The sequence below is a fragment of the Tursiops truncatus genome, chromosome 4 (genome assembly GCF_011762595.2).
Source record: "Tursiops truncatus isolate mTurTru1 chromosome 4, mTurTru1.mat.Y, whole genome shotgun sequence".
Lineage (NCBI taxonomy): Eukaryota > Metazoa > Chordata > Mammalia > Artiodactyla > Delphinidae > Tursiops > Tursiops truncatus.
Window position 1 is genome coordinate 8,353,421 of NC_047037.1, and position 16,607 is coordinate 8,370,027.

General features: G+C 42.7%; 1 protein-coding gene across 5 annotated transcripts in view; it reads left to right on the forward strand.

Moving 5' to 3' along the window:
* Positions 1-16,607, forward strand: part of SATB1 (SATB homeobox 1) — a 99,484-nt gene that overhangs the window by 17,481 nt on the left and 65,396 nt on the right. Inside the window, exons 1-5 of one of the 5 annotated variants that reach the window (XM_033855277.2) lie at positions 3,123-3,220; positions 6,675-6,909; positions 10,788-10,964; positions 11,737-11,863; positions 12,618-12,741. In XM_033855277.2, the coding sequence (XP_033711168.1) occupies positions 6,699-6,909; positions 10,788-10,964; positions 11,737-11,863; positions 12,618-12,741 (639 nt within the window). In that variant the 5' untranslated portion in view covers positions 3,123-3,220; positions 6,675-6,698. Of the gene's footprint in view, positions 1-3,122; positions 3,221-3,825; positions 3,962-6,674; positions 6,910-10,787; positions 10,965-11,736; positions 11,864-12,617; positions 12,742-16,607 lie in introns of those variants that run through there. The other 4 variants (XM_033855278.2, XM_019934426.3, XM_033855275.2 and 1 more) reach the window with 4 other exon arrangements.

A 16,607-nucleotide genomic window follows, 5' to 3' on the forward strand; every position in this document is an offset into this window, starting at 1 on the left:
ACGTTCAACTTGAGTTGCATTTGCATGGATAAATGATTTTTTGCAGTCCACTATACTTTTTCTCTATTTTTAAATTTTGCTATTGTTTGTAAATTTGTACACTTGTGATGCTAGAATGCACTGTCCCTACTGAAAGAAAATCAGGCAGGTTTCAGGGAAACATGTCAGGCATCACCAGTTTGAAGCAACTATTAAAATATACATCTTGGAAATTCCTAATTTGACCTACCGTATTGCAAAAATCATTGTCATTCTAAGGATAATTGAGTGTTATCCATGTTTTTCTTTTTGAATATCAAACATTAAAAAAAATAAGTTTACATCCATCCATCCACAATACCAACTCTGACAGCAGTGCTGTGTTTTGCCATGTTTATATATTTCCTTACTGACTGTATTTCTTATACTTTAATTAAAATACCCGCCTCCATACTTCCCCACATTTCAACTTTTGAAAATATGTTATCATTTGAGCTTTTTAGTAACGATTGCCTTATGTTTATTTTCTTGTTTAGGATGCTGGGTTTTGTGTTTTATTATCACATTCTTTTGCCCTAGGCTTGGGTTTCTATGCGCCAAGATTTCACTGTTGCCTTCCTCAATTTTCACTAACCTTTCTGGTTTTGTGGGTGAAACGTGGGTGCCATTAGAGTGATATATTTTCATTGTGTTTCTCCTTAACTTATCCTCCCTGGGAGGCCATTATTTCCTATACTTTATCTTCTGCTTTACCTTCTGCTTTTCTTAGATTTCTCATGTACACACTAAGAGTGTATTGGTAGTTTTAAAGAGCTTCATTTGCATATTTTCCTCTTATCTCGGTACTTGTGCTAACTTGTTGCTTTTTTTATGTGTAACAAAATGTTTCTCTTTTTCTCTTTTCCCTCCTAGTCTACTCTGAAAAATGATTCTTATAACATTTTTGTTTTTAATGATTAACTGCCTTCAGGGTTCTAAGATGTTAGTACTAAAACCTCTCTATTTTGGGCATGACTGTAATGTTCTTCATTTTTTTAGGAACTAGATTTAATAGATTATCTAAATAAGAGGATCATACTTATGTGCTAATGACCATTTACCTACCTGGGTAATTCACCGTAGATTACAGAAGTATTTATTGCTACAACAGAGGTTCCTACCCACCCCAACTTTCTTGTCTTTCACCCGAGGTAAATTAAGAATGGTGGCATGTTTTCTTTTGTAATAACTAACTGGTCAGGTCTCTTTCAAGTGACCCAAATTTTGTTTCACTCGGCCACCGTGGGCCACGTACTTCTTCCTCCGACGTGTTCCCTGGCTCAGAAGGGACGGAGTTTTGAATCTACCTCTGACTAGTATAGAAAGGCTCTTACTCATCTTTTTTGATCACTGTCTCTTAATAGTTTAGGGTTCCCCCGCCTTTGAGGATAAATAGTCGCCAGAGCGTTTCAGGGACCCTGGCCTTTATGTCTCTGCAAACGCCTTATGCACCCTCCGTGCTTCTCCGGAGAGCTGCACCTCCCGACGGTCCCCTTCGGCCACTTCCTTGAAGTCCCCCTGCCTCGGCGCTCGGCGCCCGTCACCTGCCCGCCCGGGCCGCTCTCCCGCGGGCCGGTGCGCCCTCCCCGCCTCGCCAGTCCCCCGGGTGCCCGCCCGCTACGCTCCCGACGTATTCCTTTCGGTGGCTTTTGTGGCGCGCGGGTGGGGTGGTTAGTTTCCCCCGGCCCTAGCCCTCTTCTCCCCATCACTTTCCTCCCCCGACACCCCCCGCCGGCCCTGTCCCTCCTCCCGCCCCGCACCCGCGCACACCTGCCCCCGCCGCCTGCGCGCCCGGCGGCCGCAGCCCGGGCAGCGCTCCCCGCCCCCCGCTCCTCCTCCCCGCGCGCCCTCCCCGCGCGCCCGGCGGCCGGCGCCGGCCCGCGCGCGGCGCCCTGTTATTCTGGGTATTGTGTGTAATAAACGTCGGGCCGCCTCACTCTAATCAAGCTCATTACAAATTCTTGCGCGCCCGGGGCCGGAAATCGTGCGCTCCCCCCTCCCCGCACTCATTCACTAGTTACTTGTCTCGCTGCTTTTTTAACTCGCCGCCCCCGCCCCCTCCCCCAATCCCGGCCCTCCAGCCCGGGTTTTAATCCCCATCCCTTTTCCGCCTGCTCCGTGCACCCTGCCCCCCCCCGCGCCGCCTTCCTCCTCCTCTCCCGCCCCCTCCCCCTCCGCCGCCGCCGCCGCCGCCGCCGCCGCCGCCGCCGCCGCCGCCGCCGCCGCCGCCGCCGCCACTCGCTCGCTCGCTCGCTCCCGCTCCCCGGACGCGGCGGCGGCGGCGGCGGAGCCGGCCCCGCTGGGGAAGGGCTCTGGGCGGCGGCGGCGGGCGGCCCGGAGGAGGCTGCGTGCTCGGGGCTGGGGCTGCGAGCTGGGTGACTGTGTATTAAAATGAGGAGGAGGAAGAAGAGGCAGCCACAGCGGCGGCGGCGGCGGCAGCAGCAGCAGCGGCGGCGGCAGCAGCGGCGCGGAGGGCTGCAGCGCGGCCGGACGCGCGGAGCCGAGCGGGGCGCGGCGGCGGCCACCGCGCCCGGGAGGAGTCCGTTCCGAATTTGATGGGGGCAGCGCCGGCGGCGAGGGGGAGAGCGGAGCGGCCCCGTCCGGGGACCCGCGCCCGCCCGCACGCACACACACCGCCGCGCGCGCGCCGCTCCCGGGGCCACCAGGCGACCGCCGGCCTCGTCGCCACCGCATTAGCCGTGGCCGCCCTCTAGCCCGCCCGGGCGCCCAGGCGACTCCGGGGGGGCGCCTCCTACCCACCCCCAACCACCCCTCCGCTTTCGGGAAACTCCTGCTCAGTTGTGTCGGGGTTTCTGGCTTCCTTTTCCCCCAAGTCCTAGAGCCATTGTGGAGCTCGTTGTTTATTTACCTCGGACTCCGGCTGAGTGAGAGCTCGGCGACTTTTTGGGGGAAGGGGGTGGGGAGTCGGTGGCGGCGGAGGCGGCTGGGGTGCCTTCCGATCCCCCGTCCCCTCCCCCCAGCCCTCTTCCTCGGCCTCACTCTCTCGGCTCCCCAGACGCTCGCAGCCCCGCGTCCATGGGCAGGGAGGGGGTCCTCGAGGCTGTCGTCAGCGAGGGCCGAATCAAAAGTGGCATTTTAATGCCTTGCCGGGGCTTTTTCCGCGACCTCCTGCCCCCCACCCTCGCGGCCCCCCGGTAGATGCCCTGGTCGGGGGCGCGAGGCTGTGGGAAGAAAGTTGAAGGTTTGTTACTATCAGGCGCAATTGTTGGGGAGGGGGAGGGGCGGGGGGCGATCGGAGGGGAGGCGAGCCGGCCTTCCCCTCCCTGCGTTCTCCGGGGTGCCTGGAGAATAAGATTACAAGTGACAGCCAGAAGTAGACTTTCTGTCCTCACACCGAAGAACCCCAGCGAGCGGGAGGGAGGGAAGCGAAGGGAACCTTTCTTGCCTTTCTGGAGACCTTGTCCGCAGTGATTTTTTTTTTTTTTTTAATAAGAGAATCCTCAGTCACCACCTTGTCTCCCCAGCACCGCCACAGTGTACTGCTCTTAAGGGGTTTTGCTTTGTTTTTACGATTCCCCCCCCACCACCGAACGAATCACTTGTCAGATCAATTTTATCTTCTCTCTCCTCCCACTCTCCCCTCCTCCCCCATCGAAAACCCTGTTCTCTGAGGTTAGACATTTTACAAACCATATATGTTGTTTTTCGAATTGTGATTTTTTTTTTTTTAACCCCTCTCTCCCATGGCTACTCTTCCAGACGTTTATCGGCCCTTCCCCCGCTTAGGGGGGCGGGGGTAAGGGAAGAGAAAATAATACAATTTCAGGGGAAGTCGCCTTCAGGTCTGCTGCTTTTTTTTTTTTTTTTAATTAAAAAAAAAAGGACGTAGAAAACATCATTCTTGAACTTCTCTTCAAGAACCCAGGCTGCAAAGGAAACCTCCTTTGTTTTTGTTATTTATATGCTGTCAAGTTTTGAAGTGGTGAGTTTCAGGTCGGTTTTGCTAATTTCACTCAGTAAAACTGCAGTGTTTCTGTTTCTAGATAGTACTTTGCTTCTTTGTCTCTTTAAAAGGTCACAGTGAAAGCTTGGCCTGGATCGTGCCGGCCATATGGAATGGATAAGGGCACAATCTCTTAAAATGTGATTATGAGGTTCTGTGGGCCGAGGGAGGCGATCCAGCACGGAACTCATTGAAAAGGCTCCCACGCTGCAAAAAATAGGTTCTTGAAACCGGAATTTCGGGCTTGGCTTTCTCTTTTCAAAGGAAATAATTGCTGTGTCTGAGTTCACTGTTTATTTCGTTGATTATCGTATATGGACTTCGTTTATGGACAGGGAAATGGGGTTTTGAGAAAGTAGCCTGCTTTCAATGCGCCAGCCAGACGTTGCAGTAAAATGGGTTGTTTAAATGTGTAACTTAAAAGAAACTCTTCAGCCTGGCATCTGTTGAGACTGTAGTTAGTTCCGGTGCTGTCAGTCCAGCGGGCCCCGTGGAGGTTGCTCTTTGCAATTCCAAACTCAGGTTTGGTGAACTTTAGCCTTGGGCGTAGAGTTTAAATGAGTAAATTGGGCGTTTTATGTGCATGTAATTTTGCTTTATAATGTAGAGCTTTTTACAAGATGACTGAGTTTGATAGCTGCTTATAGGTGGGTATTCATTCGAAGGACAATTTTGCATGACCTATATGACGTTTTGATTGTCAATACATTAAATTATCATCTAACACTTTACTGTACAGTTTATAACGCTGTTAAGCCTCATGACTACTTAATATGTTTTGTAGCATTAACTTTGATGCTTTTATCTACTCCCCCCTCTTTTTTTTTTTTTTGCTCTTAAATTGCCCCATGGGTTAAGTATTTTCTTTTCAAGTCATATGTTTTAAAATTCATCTTCCGCTCTAGGGTAAGGCAGCCAATTTCAGGAGAAGCAGCTCTGTACTGTAACCCATATGAAGCATTATAAAGCGTGTTTTGAATCAGTTAATAATCACCACTAATTTTGGCTTTAGACTACAGTTTAATATTAGTGGAAAAGAGTAATCTTGATAAAAAGTGGTTAAAAGAGGCACATTTATTGTTAATGAACCTCATAACCAAAAACAGATGGGACCTCGATCAACGGTAGACCTTTGGTCTCAGTGTGCCACCCTGGAGTACAAGGATAAATAGCCATTATTTCTCTAACTTTCTAGTTCTTCAATTGACATTCTTAAGGTTGCTTTTAAACCTACAGATTATCATTGCTCTCCCCTCCCCATCACCTCTTTCCTTGATTATAATGGACAAAGTAATCTACAGTTAAACAGAGGGGGAAAAATAAATGCTTACAGAAAGACCATGCTAATAACACAAGCTCGCTTTCAAATCTGGATCTGAGTAGCTTCTTCGGTATAGTGTGTGTGTGTGTGTGTGTATGTATATGTATTTTTTTTTAAGGGAAAGATATGTCGAATTACCAGACAGCTGGAGAAAAGTGATAATTCTCATATTGTCTCTGGTTTTTCTATATGTGCTCCCCTCTCCCTTAGTGTCAGTGAACTCAGTACTTCACGTACCATGAAAGTTCATAAAAGAATTCTACTCATCTGTTCGTATTAATGCTAGTTAAAACTGTATTTTAGAAGGGAGTTTGATAATGTACTACTTTATTATAAACAGTATGAAAATTGATGTCCCATGTATAATATAACTGAAAATAATTATCTGTTAATTTTTTCTGAAGTTAATTGAGATGTTGACTTCTTTGCATGCTGAGATTATTTTTGAACACTGGCAATTGTGTTTTACCGAAATTATCAAGATTTTTTTCAAAGCGAGTTTAGCGCTTCAATCTAATGTGTGTATTATGAAATATTTTCAAAATTTTTGCTATTTAAATTGTTAACAGCATTCTATTACTAAAGGACCCCGAAATATTAACCCGAAGACATGTGAGTTGTAACACTTCAGTACCGGGGCTATTTGAAGAAATCCTCCACTTCTATCCATTTGCTTAGGGGTGGAATGATTCAGTCACATGTTTGAGACAAGACTTGACTAAATCTTTAAAACAGGTCATGTAACTCTTGATACTTTGACAGTAGAAAAGTTTTTCTACAAATTAACTGTAAAGCCAATAGAGAGTTTCAAAAGCAGAAGTTTGCTACCTTTTGAGGTGGTGTATACGTATGTAGATATATTTTCTTAATGAGAATTAAACTGCATATAAAAATATAAGCAAAGACATCAGATCTAACTAATATTTTGGACTGTGATAATCTTTCCATCTTTGATTAAAGTGTTGTTATTGTGTTCTGTATTAAGTTTCTAATTTTTAAAAATTGGGACTACATAAATACAATTTATTTTCTTTTTAGCTATACTTGTAAATTCTTGTTCTAAAAGTAAGCCCATTCCCCCTGCACCCACCTCCCCAGTTAGTTTTGCTGGTAGGTGACAAATTACCTTTTCGTTCATGTGTGTTGGTACAATTTCCGCAAATTATTCTGTTACCTTGAATGGAAATACAATGCTGTGATCTAGAAATAGAGTAACGTCTGCATTATATTATATGTCCAGTTAAGCAATTTTACAAATAAGAGAGAAGCATCCAGGATAAAACATATACATGGTGTTACATATACAGAGAGAGAGAGAGATGTGGAGACCCCCACCCAATTATAACATGTCTTCTTTTTAAATTCTGGCAGGTGATCTTTAGAGAGTAACTGAGTATGGATCATTTGAACGAAGCAACTCAGGGGAAAGAACATTCAGAAATGTCTAACAATGTGAGCGATCCGAAGGGTCCACCAGCCAAGATTGCCCGCCTGGAGCAGAACGGGAGCCCACTAGGAAGAGGAAGGCTTGGGAGCACAGGTGCAAAAATGCAGGGAGTACCTTTAAAACACTCGGGCCATCTGATGAAAAGCAACCTTAGGAAAGGTAAATACTTTCTATACAAATCCTGGAAGGCTGCAAGCCCTGTGTTCACCCAAGGCCACTTGGTGTCCGTGTGGAGAGGCAGAAGGCTTCTTTGTTACGTTCTTTTCCTTGATTCTGATCTGAAGTTAGTTACATTTCTGGCTGTAGGTTCAGCCACGTTTGAAAGTGTAGGCTCCATGCCTGAGCAGAGCATCTTACTCCCCTATAGACTGGAGTCTTTGGATGTTGTGGACAATAAGAACTGAATTAAATGTCATTGTCTCAGTTACACGAGGCTTCCGTCGAGAAGATGTTATTGTAGTAGGGCATACAGAGGTGGCTATTGCTGAAACTAACCCTGAGTAAGAAGACGACATGTGGGACTTCCCTAGTGGTCCAGTGGCTAAGACTCACGCTCCCAGTGCAGGGGGCCCAGGTTCGATCCCTGGTCAGGGAGCTAGATCCCACATGCTGCAACTAACACCCGACACAGCTAAATAAATAAATAAATACTAAAAAAAAAAAAAGAATAAGACATTTCCATTGTTTGAGAACCAACCTAGCTTTTTCATAGAATTACTGGTTGTAAGGCAGTTTCACAGATAATGGAAGTCTTCTGCAATATGATATAAAAGTTTTGTGATGTTGGTTTTTTTTGGTGGTTTGTTTTCTTCAGAGCAAACTCATTATTTAGTAGCGAAAAACCTGAAGATTCTAGTGTCTCCCTTTTGCTGTAATTGGGTATTTTTGATAAAAGAAGGGCAGATCTAGGCAAGTTTATAAGGAGAGGGTATGTAACTGTGATTCCTTTCTACCAATTTTATATTCCATTGATGCAGTTGAATAACTTTGCGTTCAGCACTGTTGTTTCTATAAATCATTGCCTATCCTGGGCATAATGTGTGGGCCTTAGAAGGTCTTTATTTGTCTCCGAATAACTGTGTATAGGATTCAGATTTTCCTTACATTTGCTAAAGCAGAGGATAAAAATGCCATCTTGTAGCGACCAAGAATATTAAGTAGATAAAGTTAGCAAGCAGAGGAATTTCATTGTGTTTGATGCATAACATTTATCATACAATCATTTATTTTTTCCTTGGTTTGGCGAAAACAAAGAATATATTGATCCTGAAATGAACAGACACAGCAGTCCGTATTGTTAGATCTTTATCTATTAAAAATGGAAAAACAGCACTTCAGCAAATTCTTTGGCCTCTCCTCATGATTACCCTATTTATTGATTGTTTGCCAAGAATGTATGCATCTTAAGAAAGCCAGGGTAAGAGCATTAAAAATATAATTTATTACGGCTTTTTCAAACAGAGTGCATTAATATTGTACTGCGAAGCACTGGGGCTCTATAAAAAAGACTTTCTGACGCCTGCAAACATGTAAGTTCCATAAATTCCTAAATAGGAGATTTCAGCTGTCTCTGGTATTATGTGATATTTGCACAGCAAACTTTAATGCCAGGACAGTTTTAGACAAGGATTCTACAGACTTCACTGCTCCTTATGGCAGACGTGCTGTTTACACAGGCTCATAAACCTTCAGCAAAAGCTCCTAAGACTGCCTTCAGGTTTAAATCATGGGGTATTTTTAGCAGTCAGCAGTGACCAGCGCACTCCCCTTTCCATGCTGGAAGGTTATGAAGTTGGTGGAGTTGGAAGCCTTGTCCAGCGCTTACACAAATAATCAGACAGTTCAGAGAAGTCCCCTGTTCAGCTTGACTCCCAGCATCCGGAGGACAATGTGACAGTTTGCTGGAAGGTTTAGAAGCTAGATTGGGAATTAAAGGCTACTGTTGTCGCTTTATCAGTAGCCACCTTAATGATCTTACAGGGTCCCTCTAAATAAAGTCCAAAACAACTCTCATATATTTCAACAGTTTGAAAAACCTACAGTTATTTCATAGGTCTCAGGAGAAGCAAAGAGCAGAACAGGTCTGTATCATTCTATAAGAGGAGAAATCAATGTGTATGTTTTTGTTGTATTAGTAACCCAATTCTTTGAAGACCTCAGGACAGGGGGAGGAGAAACCAAAGTACAGTCATTTCACTTCCTGCTCAAGTGCTTTTTTTTTTAAGCATTGCATTCATAGTGACATTTTAAAAATGCAGTTTAATTGTAGAAGTTTCTGCTTACTTCAAGCAACAAAATTCCTACAGCCTTTTGGTGGTGGTGGTAGTATTTTTTTTAATCTTCTTTTTCCAGTGCAGGGTTTCTGTTTGACAGGCGCTAGATAAAAAGTGGGGCTGGGATGAGAAAGCACACCTTAAGAAAAGGGGTTGGAGGTTTTTGTTTATTTGTTTAGAAGGTTTTGCCAAAGTACCTTCCAGCCAAGGAAGAAATCACCCCTTTGCATACTGCTGTTTTTGCTGTGGTCTCCCCCAGTCTCTTTCTGATCCCTGATGGGTTCTCTCTCTGGTATAAAACAGCCGAATGAGTGACATGAATATTGGCAAGCTCCGCAGCTTGTTTTTCATCGCTAGCCTGTTGGGTCCCTCCAAATGAGTTTGCGAGCCTTTCTAAGTAAACCTAAAGGGGTTTATTTGTCAGAGCTAGAATCTCTTGTGAACAGTTCACTGAAGCTGTGGGGTAGATGCACACGTAGAAAAATGTAGCCGCTTTTACTGCCGGCTTTGTTCAGCAGCAACAAGCAAAGAGGGCGTTTTTAAAGGGCATCCCTAGTGTCAGGAGGAAATCCTGATTTTTATCTGTGCTTGGCAGGCACTCGACACCTTCAGAAGTTGGTTGGATTCTGTGAGTCCAGAGGGCAGAGCTTATAGAGGCATTAATGTGATAGGACTAATTGGGGATCCTGGGTGCCCTGTTAAAGTAACCCTAGTCATCATTTATGCTAAAGATGATACCCTCCTGGCAGCTTGCCACAGTATAGTTCAGATGCATCTGCTTTTAACCCTTTTCCGTTTATCTCTGGAAGTCTGACAGTGCGCTGCGTAAACACCTCGAGTACTACCACGTTCCGTGATTTCTGTTTCTAGAAACCTCTTTGCTAACAGTGGTGTGGCCTGTGTGTGTTAATCATCTGGCTACTGCGTTATTACGTGGGATTACAGTAAATAAAGAGAGAACACCTCAAGTCTATGCAGATTCCTGTATCCTAAGATGCCCTGATGAGGCCAGTTTCCTTTCCTCTCATTTTTATCCCATTTGCAATGGCAAAGATTGTTCATTTTAAAGACATGTGGTTACTGTGATATCTTTTTAGGCAGATAGATTAAATGAGTAGCCATCAGAGTAAAACCTTATTCATCTACAGTTTGCACATATTGAAATCGTGTATTTTGAACATCAGTTTGGTTAAGTTTTGTGTTTCTTCTATGGACTCGTTAAAGTCAAGGTCTTAAAAAAGGAGGAAAATGCTAATGATTTTATCATCAAATATAATTTGTTTGGATACAGACAATGAACGTTTAATGTTAACAAAAGTGTGTAGGAAGCCCAAAGGTGGGTTCTTTCGAGGACAAGTGTAGCGAATTGCGTTTGCACACTGGGTACCACTCACAGCAGATCAGACGAGACCCTGGCTCCTCTCTCATCAGCCTTATGATTTGATCAAAAAGGTAGTTCTGCATTAATTGATGTGGGGAAACGCACTGTTAAAATTAAAGCAGAGCCCAAGTTACCTCAGGGCCAAGTTCACATTCTGTTTCAGTATTTCTCTTACAACTTAAAAAAATAAAAATAAAGGCAGGTGTATGTGTGTGTGTGTGTGTGTGCGCCTGGATCTCTGTGCCCTGTCTGCCTTGGAAACACAGCCGCCCCTTCTCTCACTGTGTTGAAGATTTATTTTCACGGCTTCGTTTTTCCTCCCCCCAGACTGTATTTCTGAAGATCGTTGGTTTGCGTCTCTTTTTCCTCTGTGTCCTTGATAGGAACCATGCTACCGGTTTTCTGCGTGGTGGAACATTATGAAAATGCCATTGAGTATGATTGCAAGGAGGAACATGCAGAATTTGTGTTGGTGAGGAAGGATATGCTTTTCAACCAGCTGATTGAAATGGCCTTGCTGTCTCTGGGTTATTCGCATAGCTCTGCTGCCCAGGCCAAAGGTAAATAATGCAGACGTGGGGTTGGAAAAATTGCTTGGCATCCTTTGTTTACCTTGCAGAGAAAGCAACTGAATATTTCCATTCAAAAAACTGTAGCCTGTGTGTTACATGGGTTCCTTCTAGACTGTGGCTTTAAAAAATTGGCTTAATTCAGTTTGGTTTAGTTAACACACATTTTGCTCATGTGGAATGTCGAGGTAGATTTTTTTTTTTAAATTACTTCAGCTGAATCATTAGTATGCTTATTGACCTTAATAATCTGCTCCACTGAGGACCCACAAGGAAGTGAGGAACGTATTTGAGCAGATGGACTGTTGAGAGTCAATTTGCATTTATGACTGAATATCTAGTTCTGTTTCTTTTATTCTGTTTCTGATGGTTTTATGGGCTGTAAAGTATTTTTCAATGCTGATTCCCATTGCAGTAGAGAATCTTATCTAAATCGTAAAGCCATTTAGAACTGGTTCAGCTATGTCTTATTAGAACTTCCTGCAAGTTAGGAAAATGTGGCCTCTGCCTAGGTTTTATTGATGGGGTTTTATTTCCAAAATAATAAACAACCCCACCGTCATTTACATAATTTCACAATTTAGAAAGCTGAGCTGTGAATATTTTCATTGACCTGCCTTTTAGAGGGAAGGGAATCATTCAAAAAAATAACAATATTGCTTGTGGTGGGGGGCAATTAAAAAAGAAAAAGAACAAACCTTCTACTAGATACGTTATCTGAAGGGTAAAATAGTTAGTGACATATTCTCTTTATCTGGAATAGGACTAATCCAGGTTGGAAAGTGGAATCCAGTCCCACTGTCTTATGTGACTGATGCCCCTGATGCTACGGTAGCAGATATGCTTCAAGACGTGTATCATGTGGTCACATTGAAAATTCAGTTACACAGGTGAGTCAGGACAGCAACTCTAGGGCAGAACATTCTACTTACCTGATCATCTGAAATAAAGCATCTCTGGTCACCCTTCAGTTGTGATTTACTCTGTGTTTCAGAAAGGTTAACCCAAATTGATTTTGTTACTTTACCCCTTCTGCTTTATTTTCCTAACTTCAATCTGTCATTAAAAAGCAACCTTCCCCCCAAATGCATCGATCTGTGCAGGTTATCAGACGACGAGACTTTGTATGTGCAGTGGATTAAATGATGCATTACAAGAAGGCATTTTACATAAAGTTTACTTAAGAGAAAAATATTTTTGCATATCATGAACAGTGCCATCTGTGTACATTTTGTGAAAGAATGCCTTATTCGCTATTGCCGAGCTCTTCTTCATTTATGTATATATATATTTTTTACCATTTTAACTCGAGTCCTGAAAGGAAAGTGTTCCCACGTTCCCGTTTTTCACCATGGCTCGTGAGAAAGCAGCACACCTTAAATTGTCTTCCCAAGCACATCAGAGCAGGAAGGTAGAAGTAACGTGAAAAAATAGCCACCACAGGCAGCTGATGTATAATTCATGCATCGATACAGCAGATGTGTTGTATAAAGTAATTAACTAATCGGAACAATCAGGAGACCGAGAGCAATCTCCAGATGCATCTGTTTGATGCGCAAAATGAAATCTGTCTGTCTTAAAGGAACGTTCTGCAGCAGGATGCGATCTGGTCATAATCCCCTTTCTAATCTGTGTCTCCAATAGTTGCCCCAAACTAGAAGACCTGCCTCCAGAACAGTGGTCCCACACCACCGTCAGGAATGCGCTGAAGGACTTACTGAAGGATATGAATCAGAGTTCCTTGGCCAAGGAGTGCCCCCTCTCACAGGTACTTGGCATTGCCTGTCCTAAATGATAGGACATTGTGGGCAGCCCTAGTTAGAGGTGTAATAGGGTTCCCTAGTCTAAAGCAACTGGCATCGGAAGCAAGAATCTCCCCAAAAGGCAAAGTGACTTGACCGCTGGTGACTTTCAAAAATATGCCCTATTCGTCCTGAACCAGAGCCTTTACACTTTTTCCCCCTTGGGGAAAAGAGCGGAGGAAAAACAGCTCAGCAGAACTCTACACTAGCTCGATTGTAGATTCCTCCTCTTGAGTGCTCTGAGCTTGGAAGCTACATTGTCCTGAGAGCCTTTGTTTAAGGGAATAAAGGTGGTATAACTTCCAGGCACCCCTAGGTGAGTGGGAAGGGCATTGGAAGTGTTAATGTTCAAAACTGCACCATGCTACCTCAATAAAACAAGAGTATAGTATAGTTTTTGGATACTTTGTTCATTACCAAAAAAAAAAAAAAAAGAAGAAATAGCATTTAGTAAAAAAAAAATTTTTTAAGTAAGAACAGAAAACAGAAATCTCTTCCCTGTAACTAAAGATTAAATAGTTATTATTTATCAGGATTTTGTCACCAGTTTTATGGCATTGGTTTACACACCCCAGCTTTTTATTTTTTAGTGAGATCATATGTTTTCCTCTGAGACGCCTGTCATACCATCAGGGATTTTTGAAATCAGACAAAGATTTATTATTATTGTATTCGAGTTTTTAGAGTGAATTTTGGTAGAGGGGCAATTAAAACTCTACTGAGAGATTGCCTCTGTTTCTAAATGTAAAGCCAAACATCACTTTTGATGATGCAGAGCTGATTTCAAATAAAAAAGAAAGGATGCTGTGAACCCGCTCTTCATGGGCTGCTCGTGTGGTCACGACGTAACTGTGTCGTAATGTCATCTCTCAGTGCCCACACCAGTGAAGGTCATGCCACCATAGAGTATAGTTGAAGTGCTGGTCTAACTAGATTTTTACTAAATTTTTAAAGTTTTTCTTTCAATGCAAGTTTAAAATGTAAGTGTGAATGTTAGTCTGTCAGTCATTTGGACTTGAACTGAATGAGTGCTGTAAACATTTCTGCAACTGAGATATTCTCAAAATGTGTTTCTAATGTGATGGCCGTGAAGATACATGGGTACCTTTGGAAGGAAGGTTGTGGCCTTTTGTGCTGCCGTTTCATGGAACCTCCATGTATTGCAGGTTTGCTGCGTTACAGTCCATCAGCTTTACTTTGTTATTTGTTAGCAATTCTAGGAATGAAGCAAATGAATTAAGTTTACAGTTAATGATGGCTTTTTATATTCTTTTAAGGTAAGCTGTGGCCACAGGTAAAATATTCTCTGGTGTTAAGTGTCCGTTTCTTGAAAATCAGAGCAAAGTCTTTTTGTCATTTTAGCTGATCTTCTCTTTCTCTCTCTCTCACCCTTGGAGTAGGCAGGATGTGAATTTATAACCGTCGAATAAAAGTAATTTAAATTAATTAAACACAGTTAAATCAATAGGATGATATAATGAAGCAGGTGACTTACCTCTGGGGCTTTGGATTTTGCAGACAACTCCAGATAGTTTGTCACTTAGTTTCAGCATTTGAAAATTTGAAATGTCCTAGAATTAAAGGCTGGTTTATTTGTTTGTTTGTTAACTCAGCGTTAAAATACATATAAATACCCACTATAGGAATCTCATGTATCTTCATGTTACTAAGTGTCCCATTGATTTGGGAAGGCAGAGATTTAAGGCATTTACTGTGAGCCGGAGAAGAGGATGCTAGTATAAGTATTTATTGAAACAGGCAGTGAGAACTAATTGTTAAATGACATCAACATTCAGCCAATAAACTCTACCTCACTATAGCTTATAAATACAATTGTGAGTTTACTTAATGTTATCATGGGAAATGAATTAAATACAAACTATTATAATGTTAAACAGAATTGACAAAATGAAATTCAGGACTTGGTTTTGGAGTCAGACATGGGTGAATTTCTATAGAGGCCTCGAGAGGAACATGTGGGCCTGGGTAGCTGGGGACCCTGCTGTCATCCTTAAGTGGTGAAACTAGGCTGTAACTTCAACATCAGTTGTAATTACAATCTTCCTTTCTTTAAAAAAAAAAAAAAAAAATTTGTAAAAGTATACATCGTTCAGCAGTGGCAGCAAATATTTGAAATTAATATTTAATATTTTGAAAAAGTGCAACTTGTTCTCTAAATGAGGGGGTTATTTTATATTCTGCTGCATCATCTTCTATTTCTCTAGAATGAATTCGTGAATCTGATACTCAATTCGGAATGTTTTAATTATGGACTGTTTTCCATTTGCTTCTTTATTTTCTCTTCTGTCAGAAGTTATTAGTTAGAGGAAATGCAGGCACTCTAAGGCCTCAGCCCCAAATATATGCTGAGCTTGGTAAAACTGCTCTTTTTTTCCTCCCTGGTGAGATTTGGTGATGAAGATGCTGTGGTGCAAAATGCCTAGCAAATAATAAATACGGCCTCAGTCTTGTACAAAATGGGACCTAACGCCAAGAAATGCTACAGCTTAAGACTTTTTCCCCTCCTGTGGAGTTCTGATTCATTCACGTGAGGACTCTTAGCATACAATTCAGCATGCCCATTTTGCTGTACATTAAGGATTTGGTTTTGTTTAATATGGTAAAATAGCCCAGTCTTGAATATGGCCATTGGGTCCCTAATGATATGCTGAGCAGAATGTCCACCCTGTGGGCAAGGAGATTCCCTTTACTGAGGAGCGGCCAGGAGGGAAGGGGAGGGGCAGCCCCAGGAATTTGCCTGGGGTGTCCGGCAGGCCATGCCTCCAGTGCTCCCAGGAGGATTGTCCCCTACTTGCAAAGAGCAAGTCCAGTTTGCACTTCCAATCTTAGAACTAGAAGATGTTATCTTTCCCAGAGATTAAAGTCAAAATGCTGGTTAGTGACTGACCCCCAAAGTCCTTTCCCAAGGATGCGTTTTAGTGTGTTGATTTTAAAATGAAGACTTAGGTTTTCCTGCAGTAATGTTTTCTTGGATAATCTTTGCAAGGTTTTCTCTAGCCGCAGAAATTCCATTAAGTGTGCGTGGGGTTTGACTTATAACTCAGACCTTTATTTCTGTGACTGATTTCCTATCATAAATCTGCCCAAATAGATTGACATCCATTTATTGTTTATTCTACCACGTGTTTGTTTATTTTTGTAAACTGTTCTAAGGCATAAGAAACCCTTAGCTCATTATGGATCTGAGGTTGGGCGCTGTGTTGTTACTCTTGCTTTTTTCAGTGGATGTGGTTAGGTAAGGTGGGTGTTGTATTCTGACCTGCAAGTAAGGAAGGGAGAATAAAGTCTGACGTGGGGATAGGAAAGCTTATGGTCATGGGAACTTGGAGGGTATGGATTTGGAAGGTAAGTTGGGATTTGAAAAAGTAAATATTTTGATGTACAATAAAAATAGATTTCATTTTAAGTTTCCCCTGAAGTTTTAGAAATTGAACATTAGATAAATATGTATACATTCAGTACAAGGATAGATTCGTTTTGTTAAAAGTATCATAAGTAAAAGGTCAGTTATTACTTCTGCCAGACTAGCGTCTTCCTTCTAAAAAGTTTAGGTCACATATTCCTAAGGGATTTTAATCTGATATATGTGCATTTTTACCACCCTTGCCCACCACACACACATTCACATTTGTGTACACAAACACACACACGCTCACACATCACCACTTTCATATTTTTAAGGTGCCGGTTCTTTCTGTTTCATTTCTTACCTGGGAAAAGTAGCTCCAAGCCCGAGTCCTCCATACAGTGAGAACTGTCATTTTTATTTTCAAGTAGCAAAAGATATATAAAATGAATTTAAATTCGAACG